This window comes from Hevea brasiliensis, chromosome 10, assembly GCF_030052815.1.
Source record: "Hevea brasiliensis isolate MT/VB/25A 57/8 chromosome 10, ASM3005281v1, whole genome shotgun sequence".
Taxonomy (NCBI): Eukaryota; Viridiplantae; Streptophyta; class Magnoliopsida; order Malpighiales; family Euphorbiaceae; genus Hevea; species Hevea brasiliensis.
The window spans coordinates 4,872,735-4,896,543 of record NC_079502.1 but is presented as its reverse complement, the minus strand read 5'-3'; the positions used below and the strand labels follow the sequence as shown (position 1 = coordinate 4,896,543).

At 34.6% G+C, this 23,809-nt stretch overlaps 2 protein-coding genes, 1 long non-coding RNA gene and 1 pseudogene across 3 annotated transcripts; 1 reads left to right on the top strand and 3 right to left on the bottom strand.

Annotated features, from left to right (window-relative positions):
• Nucleotides 1–1,046: 1,046 nt before the first annotated feature.
• Nucleotides 1,047–10,182, bottom strand: LOC110631665 (phosphatidylinositol 3-kinase, root isoform-like; annotated as a pseudogene).
• Nucleotides 10,183–11,043: 861 nt separating this feature from the next.
• Nucleotides 11,044–14,358, bottom strand: LOC131169473 (1,4-dihydroxy-2-naphthoyl-CoA synthase, peroxisomal-like). The gene is made up of 9 exons (XM_058128701.1): nucleotides 13,981–14,358; nucleotides 13,738–13,860; nucleotides 13,455–13,556; nucleotides 12,993–13,031; nucleotides 12,687–12,785; nucleotides 12,329–12,376; nucleotides 12,022–12,117; nucleotides 11,666–11,788; nucleotides 11,044–11,478 (listed from the first exon to the last, which is right to left on the bottom strand). Exons 1-9 carry the CDS (start codon nucleotides 14,332–14,334, stop codon nucleotides 11,362–11,364), a joined length of 1,101 nt encoding a protein of 366 aa, XP_057984684.1. The 5' UTR covers nucleotides 14,335–14,358; the 3' UTR covers nucleotides 11,044–11,361.
• Nucleotides 14,359–14,481: 123 nt separating this feature from the next.
• On the top strand, nucleotides 14,482–17,896 carry LOC110631638 (uncharacterized). Its single transcript, XR_002490547.2, has 3 exons — nucleotides 14,482–14,577; nucleotides 15,663–15,794; nucleotides 17,482–17,896. It is a non-coding gene; the product is annotated as an uncharacterized LOC110631638 (long non-coding RNA).
• Nucleotides 15,807–20,483, bottom strand: LOC131169708 (polygalacturonase At1g48100-like). The gene is made up of 7 exons (XM_058128984.1): nucleotides 19,971–20,483; nucleotides 18,845–18,976; nucleotides 18,380–18,607; nucleotides 18,250–18,294; nucleotides 17,953–18,160; nucleotides 17,048–17,238; nucleotides 15,807–16,520 (listed from the first exon to the last, which is right to left on the bottom strand). Exons 1-7 carry the CDS (start codon nucleotides 20,310–20,312, stop codon nucleotides 16,128–16,130), a joined length of 1,539 nt encoding a protein of 512 aa, XP_057984967.1. The 5' UTR covers nucleotides 20,313–20,483; the 3' UTR covers nucleotides 15,807–16,127.
• Nucleotides 20,484–23,809: the final 3,326 nt, after the last annotated feature.

Sequence of the window (23,809 nt, the reverse complement as noted above, 5' to 3'; positions counted from 1 at the left end):
TGGAGCGCTTGTTCAAATTCAAATGCAGAGGGCATAAAAATTTAATATTATTTAACATTTTCGCTGCCACGTGGCTCAAATTGAATTCCATTTGCGGCCTTTTTAAAAAACAGTGGTTTACAATTTTATTCAATTTTTTTTTGACACTAATCAAAATTATTTTTTTAATGAAATTAAAAATATAATATTATTAGGTTTGATTATAATCTTAATTCTCTTTGAAATATATAATTTTTATATTTGATCAAATTATAATACAATAAAATAAAATAGATTGCCGGAATACTCTTAATCTATTATTGTTATTATTATTATTAAAAAATGAAATAAATATCATATATTTTTTTATATATATTATTACAAATAAATATATTAATGTTTATATATATAATTCGAATAACTAAAAAGAAAATTATAAAATAAATTCATATGTATAATAGAAACACTCATCTTAATAATTGACTAAAGTGAAATTCACTTGAAATATCCATTATGGCTAATAATTAAAAAAAAAAAGAATTCATTATGAAAAAATTGATCAAATAAGCTCATATATTTTTAATTAATGGCCAAATAATCTTAAAATTAAATTTTAAACAAGATAAGCTCCTTATATTTTCTAATTAAAATAAAAAATTTTACTTTTTAAAAAAATAAAATATTATTTTCTTTATTTTTTTAACAATAAAATATAAAAATAATATTTTAACATTAAATAATTTTTATTCATATGCTCTTCAATTTTTTAAAATTTTATTTTAATACTATTTTTTAATTAAAAAACATAAAAACTTATTTAGTTCAAAAATTAACTTTAAACTTATTTGACTCTCAGCCAAAAGTATGTAATTTTTTTTTTCAATTCATTATATGTATAACAGATGCATGGTCAAAAAAAAAAAAGGCTTAACCATTAGAACGATCTTCTTCACTGCAAGAACCATTTCAAGAATGAGTTTGTATAATCATTTCAAGAGGGAATTGTCAGATAAATTCGCCCAAGAAGAAAAAAGAAAAAAATTTAGTACATTTTCTTCGTCTGGACATACAAACAATAACAATTAAGCATTAATTTCAAACTAGTTGGAAATGTATGCAGTTGGAGTGAGTGTGCTACAATACAAATCCAAGCGTTTAAATTTGGTGAGACATCAAGCTTCAAAGAAAAGGAGTAATAGAGCACTATGAATATCTATTTTCAGATAGCTACAGATATGAACAAGTGGACAAATGATAATGATGACAATAGTTTATACATTATGTTGATTGTTTCTTCTTCTGTGACATTTGATAGATCTAAAAATTTATATTCACTGAAAAGTTTTATACACAGTTGTTAACAGCTTTGGTTTCGTCTCCATCTACCAGCATACTTTATTTGGTCAAGCGTGTCATTCATCCCTGAAACTGACTTCCAGTCCGAAACATGAGAAAAATAGAAGGAAAAGTGTTAAATAATAATAATAATCCTTAGAATCACAATCATGCAACATCTAAATCTTACCTAACTATTTACAAAAGCGTGGGTAAAACCTAGACTATTTCCGGGGTTAGCGCCAGTACCGAGCCCAGCGATGAATGGTCTCAACCATTTGTGGGAACAATGCACTGACACTCTCATTAATAAGATCCTGGAAGAAGTGTATGGCAGCCTCATCATCCAAATCCAACCGAAACTTCTCTTGAAGCTGCAAGCATTGATGCAGCTTTGATGATAAGAAGAAAAATAAAAATATTAGCTGAATCATCAGATTATGAATGTAAAAGAAAGTTACCTTAAGAATGTTCTTTTCAGGATCTGAAGCTATGTCAGGAATATTTGAACCCGCCATCAGATGGAAAAGATTCAAAATTAGGTTACTAGATTTTCGGAGGATGTTGTATGCTTCACAACTATATGATTTGAACCTGGTATAATATTGGCTGCAGAGAAGGCAAAAAGCAATCAAACTCTGTTAATTGTCATTCTCAAATTTGCACCAACACATAATGAGGTGTAGAGTCGCAAGTTGGTCATATGGATAAATCTATTTATATTATCCAGAAAACTGGACATAAGCAGAAGCACAAAAAATTAATTAAAAAAGAAAGTGTAAAAGAAAGAAGAACAATTACCTTTCTGCACCACCCATAGCCTCAACCATTTCTTTGCATAGCTTCATTGGTGGCGGAAATGGTTTAGGATCCCGTCCAAGAATAAAACCAAAATTGACATGGAATAGACGCCCATCATCCCTAAGGAGAAGGTTGTCAAGGTGCCTGCAGACCAAATATAATGATGCCTTAAATGTCACATTTCTGTTTGAAACAATCAGCAGCCTTAGGAAATTGAAATTCAGGATGCCAGTGTGCAGCTTGACATTGCAATGTTTGCACATTCACAATTGAAATTCAAAAAATTATAATTCACAATTGAAATTAATATATATATATATATATATAAAATAGCAATTATAGAAAATTATGCATACCATAGAATTCTAACAGTATACTAGCATGAAATTTCAGATGTAAGAATAAACATCAATGATACAGCATAAAACAGCAACTCTGCTTTGCACTTTTCTACTTTTGCTTTTTATTTTTCTTTTAATTTTTATTTTCACGCAATTAGAGGCAGAAGTGCACTTTCCATAAGCAAAGATAAATGACCCTAGGAAGGAAGCGAATGGCAAAATGACTTTTGTCTGTTCTACATTGTGAAGAAGCACCAATCTTTTCTCTCTCCAAACTTAAACTTCATGCAAAAGTTATCCATAAAACATAATTATGCACCTCAAAAAGGAATTACAGTTTGCATTACAAAACTTACAATTCTGAATTCATCTTACATCTTCTAAAGCCAGGACTATGAAGATTTTATTTCTACACAAAACACCAAAGAAAACTTAATATCAAGGTTTATAGTAATTGCAAATTTGTTCTCCCCAAGCCACCCTTCCCCAGAGTCTTACTATGAAATGAAAAGGTAGAAGTGCTCATCTAAGTGGCAAGATGCATATCTCAAAATTTTAATGTAAATGACTAAATGATTACTGGTCTCCAATGCTCAATATGTATGTAATGACAGAGTAGCCAGCACAGCTTTTAATAAATGTTTCAAGATAGGTAGTTGTAATTCCAAGTGGTCCATGGTAATCAGGATGAAACTTCTGCAAATAGCTTATAATGCTGCGATGCTCAGAAAGAAGATGCTCAGAAAGAATCTGGATTCAAAGACAACTTATCTTAGTAACAAATTGCACCCCAAAAAAAAAAAATCTACAAAAGAATTATGCAAAATCCTCTTCAGCTCAAACACACATGTCTAACGAGCTTAATTTCACTTCTCAAAGAAGGTACTTGCCTCCGTCCACCATCCCACATCTGGAACAAGGAGCCATGTTGAGAATATTCAAATGTTATTAGCAGAAAACTCTTTTCCATGAGGAGAATATATATATATATATTTTGGGTTGGTTTGGTTGACCATTGGGTTAATTTTTAGAAAAATTAAAACTGAACTGAAAATTTGAAATTTTTATGAATAAACTGAAACTGAACTTTACAGACTAGTTAATTAATAAATCCCCTAAAAAAAAATTATAATTTTAGTTTTCCTATACTATGTCTTTTCCCCCCCTTCAAGAAGATCCATCCCTAATGAAGAGGACGAAAAGGGAATGTAAAATATGATAAGAATGGTCTGACGTACATGCCAATCAATTTTACCATGCTATAGCTCCACTACTTACCATATAGTGATTCATTCTGTGTAGATAAGGATGGACCTTCTCAACTCGATTATTTTAAAGAAGAATGAAAAAGGTAATTGCAAGCATTGACTACACTCTCCACTAGAGAAGCACCATTCAGTTTATAAAATACCTGAGCCAATGATCGTGATGGTATGAATTCGAGCATGCCTTCATCTTGTCCAGTAGCAAGCACCTTATAAGGAGTTAAGTGCAGATCAAGGTTTTCCAACTTAAGTAGTCGATCCATTAGAGATACCATTTGAACAACCGACAAGACCATATATATAAGTATATTCCAAATACCAAGGCTTCCCAACATCCCTCACCACTACTATTCCTCTCAAGTAAGCATGGTACATGTGTCGTGAGAGTGGGATAGAGAGAAACTAGATTCAGGAATTCTTTTGATTTAAGTTTTCATTGTAAAATTAAGAAGTTTAGGTTTCTATTTTTTAGAAAATTTAGTTAGGAAGTAGTATTTCTATTATTTAGGAATTTTAGTATTATTTAGGAATATTTCAAGAGTTTTATCAGGTTTACTATTTTCCTAATTAGTGTTAGTTTTATATTCCTAGTTAGTAGTGGTTTAGTAATTCCTAATCCTAGTACTAGTAAGACTAGTTATTATACTATAAATACCTCTGTCATTTAGGCATTTTAGTAGAAAGCTTATTATGATTATTATTGACAATTGTGAATTTAATAAGAGTTTAGAGAACTTTGTTCCTTTTTGCTTTGAGTGTTCTTGCTTCTACATCAGAGAGAGAGAAAGACAGAAAAAGAGAGAGAGAAGTTAAAAGACATTAATTTTGGAGGCCCGGTTAAGATTTCTTAGCAAGTGTCAAGCACTTACCAATTGGTCTTGCCGAAGGCCATCACCATTCTTAAATATGATTTTGCAAGTTCCATTGCATTGTGTTCGGAAAGTTAGGCGCAATGGATGCAATGCACTTTTAACTATTGATGACTCTGACGGCACAATCCCAATGATGAGGACACTAGGAGCAAGTGGTGATCGTATTGGCTGAAAATATACACACATTACTTGAACACAATGAATAAACTTTTAGCACCCATCTATAATTCAACAGCTACTAGAATGAAATGTCAAGGAGGCTAAATAGGCTTATTAAACACTGTGATCAAGGAAGAAGTAACTTGCAATCAGGACACACCTCTTCAAAATAGGTAAGCTCACTGAGAAGACCAGAAAGAAGTTGTCTAAGCTTTTCAATTTTTTTTTTTGAGTATTGCCTTGCACATTTTTACATCCCTCATTATAGAGCACAATTGGGCTGTCAATTCTGTCTGACGCACCAAATTCTGCCACAACCTGAATCCATCTTCTCCATTTGGACCACCAGTCAACTGTAATAAGTAGAACCAACAAATTCACAATCAAATGTGCTATCATCCTAAAATACATTATTTAACTGCTTAATACAGCAGCACTATAATAGGTTAAAACCATTTGACAAATCAATTTGCTTCATCTTCATCGTAAGAGATCCATGTTCCATGCAACCAAAATAGTATTTTGACAATTTTAGAAGGAATTATTGATTCCGCTATGATCTGCTGTACTTACTATTGCTTTGGACCAGCCCTTAGTTTTAAAAAATGGCCGTTGCATTATTTAACGGTTTTTTGGCAGTCTGATACCATTAACCCTGACATATAACAGACAATTTCTTTTTAATCTTTTTCCTGTTTTGAGACAGAAGACAGAGGTCTTCAATAATTTTCTCCAGCTGTGTTTTTTCCCATCTTGGCAACAGAAAACTTCACAAAAAAAAAAAAAAAAAGGTTCTGCTGGAACTTGGAAGCTTAATTTCATCGACCCACTTCAAAAGAAAACACTATATTTCAGTGTCTACTCTATTTCATGCTAGTAAGCTAAGTTAATTGTGAATGAAGAAAATAAATCATGGATTCAAGGTGTTTCTTTGATGTATTTATATTTATTAGTTAGTTAGATCTCTTAATTTTAGTTGGTTCTGTGAATATTACTAGTGTCCTACCTGTTACAATTTTTAAAATAAATTTGTGCAGTAATAAGCTGTTACCATTATGTTATGACTGTGGCAACCCTCTTTCCATTAGACACAATGTGATTTAAATCCATGGAGCAACCCTTACACAGTTTGTATAATTGATATAACTTAAATAGAGAGCGCTTAAAAAAAAAGGGAAGAAAAAACCTATCACAAAATCATTGGCATTGATATTTTGGAAAAACTAAATTGTGGAAAGGATTAATGAACATATTAAGGACTCAAACCTTCATCATATTCTCTTCCAGGATCTCATAGGTACAATAAAAACGTTTGGCATATGCAGGATCATAAAGTTCCACAGCAACGTACCAGCGAAGAAAGCTAGCCAACTCAATGTTGTTTAACACTGTCAAAACCTAAAACAGTCTCAGCTATGACAAACTAACAGCATTATATTAACAGTTATACATGCACACTCATATACACATACACACAATTGCAAGCATGCACACACATAAAATTAAATTATGCATTTGCAGTAATATGCTTACAGCGTTGGACAAGGAATTGAGTAAGGCGAGATTTATTGGAGCGCTCAAACCGAAGAGCTTGAACAAGTTGAAGTAAGTAACACTGGAGCTCTTCATCATCAGCTCTTTCAAAAACACTGACAGCATATGCACGAACCTGTTAACCAGAGTTCCAATCAGACACTATTCATTCTGGACTCTAGGATATATGCAATTAACATCCACAATGCTATGCACGTTTGTAGTGAAATTATGTCAGGATAATTGAATCGTTCAACATCAATTCCAAAGAATCTAAAATATTCACAAAGTTCTTATCTGGGATACTATGTGCGTACGAAGCCTTTAGCCGCAATAAAGAACAAAGTGCAATTTTTCATGTTCTTTTGAAAATACTTTAAATCATTTTCAATGTTTTAAAGGCCATCACTGAATCATGGTGCCCCCTAATTAATTTCCCAGGAAGAAAAATTTTGAAATAATATCCATAAGGAAATTTCTTCAAAACACACTGAGCAAAGATCACCAACAAGGAAAAGACTACTAACCATAAGTCTTTGAATATGAAAAGGAAGAAAGACAAAAACAATTAATCCAATCTTAAGCACACCTACCTCTTCACTTTCAAAAACAGGTGACAGAAGCTCCAATGCGTCACAGACATCAATCATTTCCCACCTACCCATCATTTCTAGTGCCTGTTTTGCTTCCTGCAAATGCATCAATAAGGATGATAATCTTCAGAAATGATCCACATATTGTGTGCAAACAACATGAAAGCATAAACTAATAGGATGACGAGAGGAGTTCCAAATCTCTATTATTAAGTTCAGTGGATGATGATATGATCAATTAATCTAAAGCAACTACTGAACCAATATCTGGCACAAATCTTGCCACCTTTTTCCAACCCGCAAGATTTTCATGAAATTGAGATCCAAAGTTTCATATAAGAGCAAATGCGAGGAGAAAAGAAATTTACGAATAGAAGAGACAATAAAAGCAACTTTCAACTAGTTGGCCTATACTTTAAATTGCAGTGTATCCTATTACAAAGATAAACAAAAATAATACTAGCCTGAACATCACTCCATTCAACACATCGTAAAAACTTTGTGAGAGCCCTCTTCTCAGACAACAAAGAGAAACGAAATTTCCAGAGGAGCTGTCTCTCATCTCCATTCAAGGTCCTCGTTGGTGGGTATTTTAGAATTCTTTGTATTGACCTTATAAACAACAAACAGGTAAAATGAAATAACCTCAACTCATGAAAATTAATCAGTCAAAAAGTTAGCCAAAGCATTATTGCAGAGAAAATATAGTACTAATGACCTAATTAATCGATGATGACACATCAAAACCTAGAGGAGTTTTAAGAGTTGTCATTTATATTAGAGTCATAAATCCAGCTATTACATTGCACAAAACCTCAAATGAGAATCCATGGTACAAATTCAGTTAAATGTACTGACATCCAATAACTAATGAAGCACCAAATTATGGGACAGAGACCCTTTCAACATGCAAGTGAGATGCTCACTATATATTAATGAGGAAACTAACTAGAGAAAAATAATAAAGTCCAAATAATTCTAACTAGAGTTACAAGCAATTATTTGTATCTTTTACAACAGGATTTTTAAGCTTACTTTCGTTCATTGTAGCTTGGCTTCAGATCCCTGTCAACAATACCACGAGTTAGACTCCTAGCCAATTTTAGCTGCTTATGCTCAGAGGGATTTATCTTTCCCAGTTCTGGGTCCCACACAATAACAAGTTCATTTGTTGAAGCTATAGGAGATGGTAATAAGAAATTTGCTCCAGACTCCTACATGTTAAACAAAAAAGAGTTACAACCATTTCCCATTTTTCAACCAGCATTACAAGATTAAACTCAATGGCCATGTTTGCATGACCAGAAATGTAGTTTCAAAATGTTTAAGATGTTTTCATGGAAAGATTTTTATGGATCCATTCTTCCATTCTACTTGGTGTAGGGCTACATCTTCAAAAAGATCTAGAGACCCTAAATCCTTTTTCACTACATCCTCCAATCCCTTCTCAGGCATGCCCTTGGCTTTCTAATCTTGTACGATTTCAATATGCTCAAACTTCCATACTGGTGCAGTTATAGCTCTTTGAACATGCTTAATTATTATATAATTTTATGCAATTTTAAAAAATGTCAAGGATACATTTATAGATTTTAGAAAATTTTTAAAAAAATGAAAGAAATCAACTAAATTACTAAACATATATAACCGTGTTATCCGTGTTACGAAGCTCGTGCCACAAATGGTACAGTGGAGAGGTGGGTTGCCATGGGCCCCAGGTCCAAACAGCCAGAATCAGAAAACAAATAGATAAATAGATGACAATGACAGCCAATTCAACAATTGGATGTTTAATGTTAAGAAAATTACAAATCCATAAAAATAAAACTGAAAGTCTAATTTTTTTTAAATATTATCGTGGCCCTAGAGCACATTCAAACCAAGAAAGTCAGCCAAAAATTAATCTGATAACCGTAGATGGGAGATGGGCAGCACCTGAAAAACAACTCGATGTTCAAAACTGCAGAAATCAATGACCAAGTATAAATGAGAACTTCCATTTTTACAGCTCTCACTTTCCTTGATTTTCTCCATAGCTTTGAATGTAAGACAGTCAAGCCAATCAATGCACTGAATCTGTCCCCTCTCATATTTATTCACAAGCTTTTCTAAACGCTCCAACTCCCCACACTCATGCCTGGGTACCTATTCCACAATTATGCAGAGTAAAACACATGGCAGAAATTATCTTGGAGAACATATCTCACATCTTTGTTGAAAACATAGCTGCAATCAGGAACCTTTCCAGGAGTAGTTGTTGGAAATGATCCATCAGCTCCTTTTCCTGGCCAAAGCCTAAGCTTTTGCTTGCCTGTTTTGAGTTGCATTCTACTGTTGAAAAGAAGAATAGTAGCCCCACCAATTAAAGCCTCATCTTTCCCACGTGAAACATCCCAAACCTAAATTTCCAAGTAGATTGAAAATCAATAAGAGGTGAAATCCCAAAGATAAGAAGAAAAGTGGTAAAATGCCCAACCATTCACACCACAAAGGAAACGACTTTTGCCAACACCAACACCCAATATAATTTCCCAATTGCAGATCAAGTAAGGGTAAACACATTCGTTAACAACACAAACACATTCACACCATCCACCCTCACATACACACATTTGCATATCACATAAAATGATACCTAAAAAGAAAGGAGCTTGAGCAAGTATATTGCGGACTTACAGTTACAGCAAGCTGCGAATGTGCAGTTAAGTCTCGATATTTAGTACTAAGTGTAATCAGCTCATTCCAGCAATACGATGGTCCAGAGGACTCTAACCTAGTAAACCGCAAACAGTTTTTAAAGCTCCAAAAAGGGAAAGAACGAAAAGCGCGCACTCACACAAACACACAAAAAGGGGGCAATTAATTTAAAGTTTACCTTGTTCTTATGGGAAGGCCAATGGAGCACCATCAATGTGCAATGCACACTCCACGTAGAGCTCCGCTTTTCTCTCCTCTGTTACGGGATCAGTTCCTGCAGAGTGAAATCAATTAAGCGAAACACATTGGCGTTTAGATTAAAACAGAAAATTATCCAATAAGAGTGAGAAAAGAACATTTCTGACCTGAATTAGGAGATTTGGTAGAAAGCAACAATCCTTCTAATCTCTCGATGCGAAAGGTCACCCAGAGATTGATGTCGCAGGACAAGAAGAATCGAAACTCGTTTCCACTCATGATTTTCTTTATTTAAACTCTAAATTAATTGATTTTCATGATTAGAAGGTTTTGTGAGAGTGGAATTGGGATTTTTGAAGAGCTGACTGGAAAAACAGAAAACGGAAAAGAAAATGGAGCTCGCGTAGAAGAAAATACTAGCTCACAGACAAGAAAGGAAGGAAGATGAAGACAGCGGATTTTACAGAGAGTGCCACGTAAGCATTTTAAGAAGTGGGCCCCTAGGTCAATGGCTAATATTTGACCATCCAAGGAATTGATCAGGTGATCTGTTTGGGCTACGGCCTGCTGCACCAAACGACGGTTAAAACATGGCACAAATGACAGTTATATGATTTGCAATAAATTATATATTGTATTTTTTATTAGAAATATATTTTTTAATTATTTTATTATTTGCCAAGGTCAATCAAGCTTCCGAAGTAAAATTTTCAAAATTAAAAATAAAACTAGGAGGAAATTTACTATAAAGACTCTTATTATTCATTCAACTATTGAATTGAAGGGTGATATATGCAATGAAAATATAAGAAATGTCTATGAATTTTATCTATATAAATTGATCGTCTATTTACTTTAAAAGAGTGAACAAGAATCTTTTATATTTTTCTTGAGCTTTGTCACTTAAATAGATCGAGAATTGTGATGTAACTTTTCATAGTTAGTAAACCACTCTCAATAATATTTACTAAATTTGACAGTCATCGTAGTCTTTTAATAACAGTCAAATTATCTATTATATATACTAGATTTTTCAATTATGAATATGTTATGATTGATACGTATATAACTACTCTCCACATTGAAAATCATGACCTTTTTTTAAACCCAAAAAGATATTACGGTCCATTGATACTAGGCATTCAAAATGCAGCTAAATCAATTTTCAAGTGCCAAAATCTCTCTTTAAGATTAAAAAACTAAAACTCAAGTTGCTTAGATTGAAGCTGATTGGAGTTGATTTAGCAAAAAAGAAACAAACACTTTTTTACCCATGATCATGACCCGTTTCTTCATTATAATCATTTTTCTTTATTTTATCCATATCCTACAGATGCTATCTGATGATGAAGGAATACAATGATGTCAACCTGAAACATATTTATATATTACAACTAGCAATCTCGATGGAACAACAATCTGGGCGACTGGTGGATAGTTTCTTCAATATCCATCTCTCATTGTTGAAAGGGAAGCTGATCAACCCAGAAGTGCATCGATAGGAAAGAAAGCTATCAATACTCTTTATTAAAAAATTCATCTCCACCAATGTGGGAAATAATCTACATGACAACAGTAATGATAGACATTAAGGCCGTCGAGGAAATCTTGAGAAATCTGGGCGTCTACGTTGCATATATGCTGTCTTCCCTTCGTTGCCTTCCTCAGTGCCATAGAATAAAAGTGTAGCATTTCCAGCAAGTTCCTGCATGGATGAGAAATAATTTTTTATGAGTGCAAATGGAAAAGGAGAAGGAAGCACCACATATCATAGAGCTTATTCTGTTTGGATGATGTGAACAATAAAAATGAGAATTATGTGGGCAGGAGTATACAGCTGCTGGGTTAAAATAGCTTGGAGACCCCAGACCAGCAAAGTTTTTTTAAGGTACCTGGAGTCCAGCATGGCCATCGTCAACTGCATTAAGAGCTGACTTGAGTACACGAATTGCAGTTGGGCTATTCCTTAGTATCTGTCGACACCATTTCACTGTTTCTTGCTCTAGATTTTCTAACTGGAAAAGAAGTTGTTATGCATTACTAGAAATCAGACATTCACCAGCAAAATATTGAGTGAAATTAGCAGGGAGAATAGCGACTCACTATATAATAGTGATGTAGTTATGTAGTATGTCACTTTTTCATTATATAATTTTTATATGTTTCATTCACTTTTTATATTTTATTATTTAGTTTTTGCATTTAATTTATTCAGTTTTTGTAAAAAAAGAAGAAAAAGTGAACTCACAGGCACAACAGTGTTGACCAGGCCCATTTGCTCTGCTTCAGAAGCTGTATAGAACCTTGCTAGAAACCACATCTCGCATGCCTTTTTGGGTCCAACCTGTTTAACCAAAATTCATGTTATAGAATTACTCAGCAATGAAAATATTATATGGACTCTGCTCAAGAAAATCTTCCACTTAATTGCAAGGCAAATACTAGAAGTAGGAAAGAAGGAACTCCCCAGGAAAACCATGAAAATGGGCTATAATTAAATTTAATCTGGTGCAAGTGTCCTGTCAAATTAAAAACTAGGATGCTTAGGTGCTTACCAAACGGGACATGATGGAACTTCCATAACCAGCATCAAAGCTTCCAACCTGGAATATCACAGAAACAATAGTACTGCAATATCAATATTATAACAGCATTATCTGTATAAACCGGAAGAATAAAGCAGACATTAATGAGGTCTCAGTAGTTCGAAGAAAGTGAAGCAACGTATAACAGTTAATGTGTATGTTTACTTTGCGCGCTCCTGCCCTCATATCATGAAAAGAAGACAGTACCAACCTGGTGAACTGACCGATATCTTCTGTGTACCTCGCAATGCTTTTTTTCCTTTAGGCTTTAGCAGAGAATCGAAACAAATATAAGATAACTTGATAAAATGGTGGGTGAGACAGTTACCTTTGGACCAGTTTGGCCAAATATAGCATTGTCTGCTGCAATTGTGAGATCACAAACCATGTGCAGTACATGTCCCCCTCCTACTGCATAACCTGCAACCTGAGTATTGTATTGAATTATGTAATGCACTCGAATATATGATGAATCTAAACTATGCTTACATTGCAATTCTGTTAAAGGAAATGTGAATCTTAAAATATAATGAATAAAAGATATAGCATTTGGACCATACAGTTTTGTAATCATAGTTTCAGCAAATTTCAAGCTTTCAATGAGACAATCCATGCAGGAATAAGAAGTGTATACCATTGCTATTACTGGTTTTGGAAGACGCCGAATCTGTACCTGCATGATGATTAAACCAAATAAGTTATGACAATTACAAAATGACTGAAGGTGAAAAACAGCATAACCAAAATCATGCCTTAATATAGTAAAAACCCGTTGAAGAGCTACTGGCATTTTCAAGTTTTCCTATTAAGCCCTCTAACTGAAGCCATGTTATATTGAGCCATAAACATTTCAATTCGGTGTTTTTAGTACCCAATTAAGGCCAAAATAGTAGTAGTTCTCATAAGAAAGACCTCGATGTTGCTAAAGAGGCCGAAATTTGATAGTGAATCATCATTTGAACTGCAGTTAGAAATGGAAATGACGCATTACAGACCACGAATGTGTAGTCTTTTATATATGCACACATCAACACAGCAAGCAAGATCCAGAGCAAGCTTAGTTTAAACCATGGAGTGACGCACTAGTCACCAGTACCTGCAAGTCCAAAACATTGAGACGACCCATATCATTAGGATCAGCATAACCATCTGCGGTTCTTAATGACTGGTCGCCGCCACTGCAAAAGGCCTTAGTTCCCTACAACAAAATTTTTTCATAAGAACAAATGAATGCAAGCCTCCATATATAGCAATTAACACCAAGAAAACCAAGATGTTTCACAGTTGCATTCACATTGTTAAAACTCCATTAGTTATAGATTTCTCTTCCCATGCTAAATGAGAGATTTAGTAATTTTATAGTGAACAAAGAAAAATACCTTCCCAGTTAGAATAATAACTCCAACAGAAGCATCGTTCCTAGCATCGTTAAATGCGCGAATTAGCTCCTTAATCGTCTGTGGCCGAAACGCATTCCTTCTTTCTGGCCTATTAATGGTAATCTACAAAAATCACATAAAAACAAGAGAAACCCACATCAGAAATTGCAGTTCTATGTACTATGACTTCTTCTCTCTGCAGAACTAAGCAGAATTCCCATCAAGCATTAACAAAAGCAAAACCTTTGCAATCCCTTCGCCAACAGCTTTGTCATATATAATGTCAGTGAACTGCTCGGACCCATCATGGGTATTTCTCCAAACGACTTGCTCTGTCGAGACTTCCCCATGTATCCTGTGATAGCTATCGTTCATTGAAGTGTTGGATAATCCAATCGAGACATAATTGGAGAAAGGAACTGGGGTAAGATGGTTGGAAACAGAGGCCACCCTCCTTCTCACACTGTCTAGCTCGTTCTCGGAGACTTTCGCCATTGGAATTAAACGAGCTATCCGGAAATGTGCTAGTGTTGAGTATGGCTCTAGAGATTTTTCAATAAGGGTCTGAGTTTGAAGTCCAAAAGGAGCGTTCTTCATTGGTGTCTCGGATTGGAGACGTTGAAAATGGCGGTTGGCACTTTCTTAAGATTATAAGATTTCAGATAAGATAAGGCTACATGCATAGCTTTGAAGAAACGACGTCGTGTGGATAAAAGGAAAGGTAAGCGAAAACGGCGCGAAGTGGCTCCGTTTCTGTGAGTGGCGCTTGCTCTTGCCTTGAAGATCATAGCTTGTGTAAAAACTGATTTGGGAAAGAAGAGGAAGAAATTCGCATCTCTTGTAAGTAAAATACTTGAATCGTTGAGTTTTGTGGGTTTATGATGTATTGAGTCGTTGCATTAAAGTTGAATCCGATAAAAATTTCTGTTTAAACTATAGATAGTTCAAATGGGATGAGTCTAGGCTAGTATATCAACAGCTCTAGAAGTGCTTGGTGAACAATCAGATTTTAAAGTGGACAAAGCGTTTATTAAAGTTGGATCTATGTAATTTCGTCTTTGTAGAAGCATTTTGTAGTGCAGACAGAAGCAGTTCTATCTATCTTTGCTTTGGGATCTGCATAGATTTGAATGAAGCATAATTGCCGAGTCATTTGTGCAAATTTGAGTACAATTTTATACCATTCAAGTGTATATTTAAATCTGTTTCATTACTATCCATTCTTTTAATTAGTGTGATACTGCTCTTAGGCAGATGTGTAACACCCTAGTCAAATCCCACATCGTCAAAACCCGGGAGAGGTGCTGGGATTATAAGTTGGCCGTTCGTAACCCCTAGTGACGCGTTTTAAAACCGTGAGGGCTTCGGCCCAGAGCGGACAATATCACTAGTGAGTGGGACCATTACATTTGTGGTATTAGGTGCAACCTTGAGCGATGGTGGGGCAAACCTCAGCGAGGACGCTGAGTCCCATAAGCGGGTGTTTCTAGAGACGCGTTTTAAAACCATGAGGGCTTCAGCCAAGAGCGGACAATATCACTAGTGGGCCGGGCATGGGCCTGAATAAAGAAGGATAAAGAAGAGTATGGTGCTGGGTTGAATGGTTGATGGCGAGCAAAATCAGTTGAATCTAACATAAACCCCCATTTGGAAACTATAATTTTGCAAGAATTCAATTCAATTGATTTCTTTCTTATCAATTCTCATGATTGGATTAAAAGAGTTATATTCTCTTAACATGAAAAAATAATCCATTTTAAAAGAAATAGAAATCATGCATGATCGTGTGAGAATCCTTTTGTTGCAAATGATTTATTATGAAGGAACCCTTTAAGTTGGGGGTGTCTGAATAGAGTGAATATGGATGAGTTTTGGCAGAAAAGTTTTCTGAATTGTTAACATTGATTTCTTTTCTGATTGTGCAGGTATGTTCCCTACCCTCTGGTCATTGCTGATCAAATTTATTTGCTTGTTAATGTTGGATGGTTCCTGAAGCTTGTTTCAGCCATACATGTTAGTTCTCCATGGACATTTTTTCCTCTTGATGTTACTCTATGGTAAGTGTCATATTGAATTGAAATTTCAAATTTCCATTGATGATAATTTATTTATTGTACATCCAGCAATCAAGCACTCAGTATACTTTCTCACAGCTAAACAATCCATTATAGGGAACAAGACTACCTTATACTCTACTATGGGACTGTAGCTTGTAATACTACTCGTATACTCACACAATGTGATTCAGTGTAATCCTGCTAAAGAAGAATTCCTTTAAAAAAGGACTGCCTAAATATAAATCCTTTGCCTAATAAGCTAATGGTGTGATAGGGGTCAGGAAATCATGCCGACCACACAAGTCAATACACCGTAAATTAAATGGGCAAAGCTCAGCAGGCATCATGATCTGACTGAGGCCGGTTGCTTGATGGCTTACCAATCTGTAGACAGTTAATTGGAGGTGTAGTAGGAGTATTCAACTCTCCAAAAGTTTGCCAACAGAAAGGATCATACATGTGATAGTGTTCTTGCTGTGGTTTTAGTTCTATGGTAGTTAGGCTTACATCTATACATGGCAGGGCATCACTGCAAGCAAAGTGTACAGGTTTTACTGTGTATGTCCCTCTGATTTTTTCATAGTTTATTCCTGATAGAGCCACAGCTGAAGTTTGGTTTTTGCATGTGCTTTTGTCACAATAGAATTGGTCAATCACAATTGGAAGTTGAACCTCAGAAACTTGAATGTTTGAGAACAGTACTCCCTGTACAGAGCCCGATCCACCCTGCAAGTGCAATTTTTGAAATAAAGTGTGAGGAGCACTACTAGCAACAAGGTTGAGTTGGAAAGTCTATGATTCATTTACTAAGCAAAAACATTTCAGATTGATAAAATTTTAGTTTTCTGGCATTAGTTTGAAGTGTGAACTTGGGGATGTTACGCATAAACAAGATAAAACATCATATTGAGCTGTTGAAGCTTTGGCTGTGCTCAAAGTTTCAGTTAGAACATTTATTCCATTTTCAAGAGAGCGAAGTCATCTTCTCAAAATTTGATCTTCTTTGAAATTTTATCAGATTCCAAAACTTTTGATTAAAATAGGGTATTCAGAATGTTTGAAATTGCTTGGAAATGAATTGTAAAAGTTAAAAACCTTATTAAAGTGGAGATCATATTCACTTTCACATTTCAATTGTATGGTCTGTCATTCTTGGTTAGTCTCATGCGTGGGATTGAAAGTCTTTTGGTTTGTAAATGCCAATTTAACTCAACAAATTTTGAATGAAATGGGAGCACAGATGGTATGAATACCTGCCATGTCTTAATTCTGACACCAGTCATTGTATTGTGCATAATGACATCTCGAACAGTGATGTTGGAGACACAGGCTCTGGTATTATCCTTTCCCAGACTTCCAATGCTGATTCCATGTCCTGGTCCACAATTCACATTGTGTACGTATACATTTGTGCATCCAGTCTGTATAGAAACGCAATCATCTCCTGCATAAATCAGGGCATTTTGATTTTTAATATCATCATAAATCTGACATGGACATCCTTCTATGTTCAATATCTATTGCAGACTAATTGCCTTTAGGATCAATATTATTTTTTATCTATATATTTGCAATCTGATATTCTCATGTGATTCATTCATTTCCAGTTTGTAAGGCTTGTTTCAGTAGGAACTTGACATTTGAACTTGTTTAGCATTCGTTGCTATGTTATGCTAAAACTTTTCAGACCTTCACTTAGAGAAGTGGACAAGCAGAGAAAGAGTATTTGCTGATGAGGACAAAAGAAAGCACGAGGGGTGCAAGAAAGATGTGTTCTTGTTGTCTTTATGGTTCAACCTAATCCTATACTGGATCCCAATGATGATTTAGAGTATGACACATGTCAAATGACTGATGGCTACATTATTCAACATGTCAGAGATTGTTGGCCACTACATGTCAAATAACTTGTGGTTGCTGAAGGTTTGACCAAACAGTTCAACTAGAAGGATAAGGTTCTGCCTTTGTGTATCAGAATTCTATCCCAGATATCTAATCTACCTTTGCTGTCTGTAATTGCAAGAGTGGTATCAACGTTTCCAAGTTTTAACTTTGCAGGTCTTATTCTAGTTTGTCAATATTTAAGCTAACCCAGTTGCCCACATTGTCTAATTAAGCATGGTATTTGATATTCTTGATCTGCAAGTAACATAATTACCACAGGCAAGATTACTACTGTGAAGTAGCACATCTTTGGAATTCTGCAGGTGGATTCCATCCGTGTTAGGACTGTCACCAGGTGATGAGATGTTTATATCGTGTACCACCACTCCCATGCAGTTGTCAAACTTGAGGTGGCATTGGGGACTGTTTTGAATTGTAATGCCCGTGACTGTTGTATCGATACTTCCATAAAATCTTAGTGCCTATAAAAAGAAATCAAGCCAATTGTGTTATGGGACTGAAGGGTTTTGAGCTAAAATAGAAATCTTCATAGTCATTGAATGGTCCTTACTGTAGGCTTAATGCTTGGCATTTTCTTACTGAATTCATTTCTTATCTGCCACACAATTTCGCAAAGAAGCATTATCAGATGCATATAATACAGAGAGATACAGCTGAATTACAAACTTAAAGGTAATTACCGGAATTGGTGGGTGTTCTTCTACTGTGTTGTTTAGTGGGATAATGAGTTTTGTCTCATCATCTACAGGATCATCAAATGGGTAATCCTGCCACCATACTGAGCCACTCCCATCGATGGTGCCCGTTCCCTGAATTGTAATTCCTTTAAGCTTTGTGAATTCAATCCACCACAGAAGACCTTTTCCCCAAACATTGGAGTTTGTTGGAGCAATAATTGTGCCATACAACTAAAAAAAAATTCAACTAATCAGTTTATCAGTTTTGAGTGCATTACTGTAGTTTTCATCTGTATGTTGCTAGAATTCTTGTTGCTTCAACCCTTCACTTTATGATAGCATACCTATGTGGGACACGTATCAAACATTTAAAACAGACATGGATGTGTCGAACAGTTGCATCTGATTTCGAGCAACACAGTCACAGATTAGAATGCAACATCTTATTAATGTGTTTGTCACTTTTACCTGAAATACAATGTTTGCTTCACAGTATGGACCTGAGAAAGAAACAGGTCCCACAAGGAATACATATTCTGCTGGAACGAGCATCGTTGATGCCTCCACCTTACAAGCAGCTGCCCATGCGGCTTGGAATGCCTGCGATGCACCATAGCACACCATACTTTACTAGGTAACAATAACTATATGCGGAGAATTACGGTTGGTTTTGGTGTTGGTTTGTGCCTCACTGTACACAATTATTGTCGGGACCATGAATAAACTGCTGTAACGAGATTTGTGTGTGTGTGTTGTACGCGCGCGCGTGTGTGTAGGGAAGGGGGGTGTGTGTTGGTTGAGTGGACCCCACCTTGAGTTAGTTTTGTGCTTCTGTTGTCTTTTTGTTTGTATGCTATTTGCTTGTTAGGTTTCTCTTGTTTTCACGTGCAAGCTTTCTAAACCTGGCAGAAATCAAATTGTTTTATAATAATATTATGGTAAGGTCTAAATATGTGTTCTACCTTCTTCCAAGCTCACGAGATCTAAATTCGGTGCTTATGGCCTTAATGCTCTTTGCTTGTTGAATTATTATAATGTGAAATGTGAGAGCTATGCATCTCTGGATGGAAATGTGCTTCTGGTGGTACTTAATTGCATTGCTTGTGAGTTACATGGATTTTTAGTTAAAATCATGTTGTTTGAGGAATATGAAGAAATATTTTGTTTACATGTGAAATAAGGGCAGGTGAATCTGACATGCATGTCATGACAAGGAGAATTTCTCTGTGGTGTGGCCTTTGCCAATGAAATTTTCAATGGGGCTATGTTGGGCATTAGGCTGGGCGATGCCCTTCTGAAAGAGCAATCTAATGGCTGAAGTGCCAAATTCTAATTTGTTGTCTCAAACTCGAGCCACTAGAAAGTGATTGGGTTAATGGGATAGAGAAAGCTACTCTTTGTGCATAGTCCTATCATTAGGCTGAAGCAAAAGAGACTAACTTGTGCACCAAACATAAAAGAATTTGCATGAAATGAAACAGTTGTCCTAGTTAATTATTATGTAACAATCAACGTTTCTTTCAAATTTCTTATTTCTAGAAGTAGTTGAAAAACATTTAAGCATAAAATTATAAATGGGAATTGAAGTGCAAACCTTTGTGTCATCACTCTTTCCATCTCCCTTGGCACCAAAATCAAGCACATTAAAGGTTGTAGAGTCTTCGATTGGTGATGGCAGTGGTGGCTTTGGAGCAGTAGGCAATGGAGCTTGATGGGATGGAGGTTGTGGTTTTGGTTTTGATCCTCCATTATGGTGGTTGTGATTGCTGTTGCTGCCATGGCTTTTTCCTTTCTTCTTATACAGAGAAGCAGACGTACCTCTGTTTTGCCTCCAATGCCTACCTCTTCTAGCAATGCAAGTATCAAAACTTGAAGAAAAAACTAGAAAAGCAATGAAGAGCATGAATGAAATGCTTCTAAAACTAAAAGCACCCATTTTTACTGTAGATATGTATGAGAGAGAGAGAGAGAGAGAGAGAGAGCGAGTTTGAGAAACAAGAGAGCTTCTTGAAACTGCCAAAAATAAGTGAAGGTTGAGTTTATATAGAGAGAGCAGGCCAAAGCTTATGAGACTATTGCAGACCTAAACTTGAATATATATATATATATATAATGCTATTGCTATGTAATTAATGTTCATTCTTTAGGCTCTTTAATTAATTACCTGCTTTTCCTCTCTGTGAATTCTGGTTGGGACTAATTTAGGTCTTTCTTTATGGCACATGTCAATATGTTGTTTCTTGCAACTCATCCAATATGCCCTGCATTAATAATCAATTAACTTATACTGTTGAGCAGGAGAGGTTGACTTTGGTGTCACAGCAAAATTATTATATATTTGTAATTTAAAGATTAATCTCTCTACAAAATAAGGGTAAGGCTGCGTATATCAACTCTCCCTAAAATCCATAAGAATGAGATGTTTATTTGAGCAAAAGAATTCATATATGCTTAACACAATCTTATCTTTGAATAATGTGTATTTGCTTATCAGTATGGAGAATGAAACAGATAAACTAAGACATAAATGAGGTATAAGTTTCCTAATCAATGTCAATGTTGCACTTGCCTTATTCTTGTCTCGATTTACCTGTTTTCTCTGTTATGGGTATTGTGATATCTTATTATTTAAAAGGCCAAAAGGGCACACGTGAGTGGGTCTACAAGGTGTCAAGGGGCACTGATTATAACAGCTCTATGATGGTCACATGCAACGTTCACGGACTTCAGTTTTGTTCTTTGTCCCGCTTCACTTTTTTACCCATAAACCATGGCTTGAAACTTTAAGGCCTGCAATGCTTCTTTACTTTCTTCATTGATTTCCTCCTCTTCTACTTCTTTTTTCTTTCTTTAATTTCTTGAATCTTTCTTCTTTTTTTTTTTTTTTTAATGAATTGATTTTTCATCAAAGTTTGAATTTCACATCATCAGATCATTTTTCTTGAGTTTTTGTGGAAATCTATTTTAATTTTTCAAAAAAAAAAGAGCAAAAAATACAAATGATTGAATACATATAACTCCAAATTGCATAAATGCTAGCTGACAGTGGCTAAAAGCAGCAAGCAAACCTTCATGCGCCCCTGGTTTTGCTCTATGCTTGGACAATACTCGTACTGTTCTTGAAATAATAGAAGCTGAAAGGGTCCCTCCAGGTTTCCAGCCAACCACAAATTAGTACACAAAACAACTCGAAATTTTTTTTTTCTAGTTTTAGGTCACATGCTTAATCTCCATCTAGATTTCTTTTACTTTCTTTAAAGAAAAAAATTACAAGAAAATTGCATGTATAAGAAATGGCAAGTTCTGTTAGTTTCTGCAGGTTTGCTCATGGCCTCAAGAGTTTTCTGTTGGTTTCTGCAGACACAATTAAATTTACAGAAGCACCCTTTGCTGGAGACCACTCCACACCTCATTTTCATCACCCTACAAGTTTTTTGTTATAACAGGCACACACATATAAATTACACAATTACACAATATAAAAAAGAGAATAAAAATAACACAGAATTTATCACTCAGAACTCTCAAATCCTAAACGTAGTGTGTTTCTCGAATATCTCACAATTCTATAACAAATGGCAGAATATTATAATATTTATATTGGCTCGTGCCCTCTACTACCACTACAGATCTCATTTTTTATCCAAAATCGGATCGCAACGCGAAACTTTCAAATTGAGTCACAATTCAGGCCCATGAAAACATATCGAAAATTCAAATAACAAAAAATAACATTTATCTGCAAGTCTTTGACCCCTTCCTCTTGACCCCTACCTCTTGTCCCTTTCCTTCAAGATTACAGATTTCTCACCACACAAATTCTCTCCATCTACAATCCTACCAAACTCGGGAACTTACAGCCCTGGAGATGATCACAGTTCTACTGATTCCACCCTTAGCACTGGAATGATTAGAATGTAAAGTAAGAGATTAAAGATTTAAATCCTGACAGAAATGAAAATAATGCAAAGGAGATTATGTAAGATTGGCAGTGGATGGTGGCATTAATTAATTTACTTGAAATTATATCATTTAACCTTGGAAGATGCTTCTGTTTAGCATATGCCAAATCTTCTATTAACATAATTAATTCCTATTTAGTACATATACATAATAAATAATAATTTCATTCTTGCTATGTGGATTTAGTTACTGACAAGCTAGCTGTAGCTTTGAATCATATTTTTATGGATGGCACACATGCACCTCTTAATTAATTATAGAAAAATTATGGGAAAAAAAAGTGATTCAAATGAATCCTGGTAGCTAGCTAGCTTGTAGTTGGAAGATAAAGTTAAAATAAATCATAACACACATATAATTAAATTGAATTTAGTTAGTTGGAAAAATAAATAGTTTTTGGTGTTCAGTGGGTAGATCACAACACAAAGTAGAACATTTATTTGTTTATAGGAGAGTTAACTGTCATGCAGGCAAGGATTTTTTTTATATAAACTTATTCTTTGCACAAAACCCACCTATTAAATATATAATTTTCATATATTTATATCTTGAATTTATAATAAAATGGGTTTAAGTAAAAATTTTTCATGCAATAAACTAGTTATAATCGATCAGATACATAATAAGGGATAATCCTCTTCCTTTCTCACCAAAAAAGTGAATAATCTTATGAGAGATACATTGAGATGCTCGAACAGGATAGCTCCTTATTCTCTGTACCTTAAATGTATAAAAAGACTAATTAGGTAACTTCTGATTGGTAAAAAATTATTTTTTTACTTATATTAATTAAAATTTAAATATTAAAAGTAAAATATATGAAAAATATATTTTTCTATTTAATAAAAGATACATTTTTCTTATTTACAAATCATAAAATTGGCATATTAATTAATCCCCAGTGGTACCTTATAAAAATAAATAAATAAACAAAAATAAAAACATTTATGGGTCTCCTATATCTGAGGACATAAAAGCCACAGCTTTCTCCTATATGAATGCTTTTATTATAATTTAATTGGTGTACATGTGAAAGTATATAAAAGAAGAGAAAGGAGAAATCCCAATATATAAATAAAAGGAAAGACCTTTTTGGCTTTGTGACAGGCAAAGCAAATATGGGTGGGTCCTTCCAGATGATCTTAGCCGTCTTTTTGTCCATATTTGCTCGTGAACTTTGAGTACTCTTGCCAACTTTCCTGCATTCAGATGATTAGGGTTGCTTCTTTTTCCTCCATATATATATATATTCTCCATCTCTTAACTTTTATATGCAGTGATTAACAAAATAGTTAAATCACCTATTAATTTAATTAAATTATTTTTTATTTTTTCTCATATTTGGTGGGTAACCTGATATGTTACGTTATGTCATAATTCTGAAATAAAAGGAAGGATTTCTATATAAATCTTATGTTACTCAATAATCACTTGCTTATGAGTTGATTAAATAGATTAATTGATGCAATA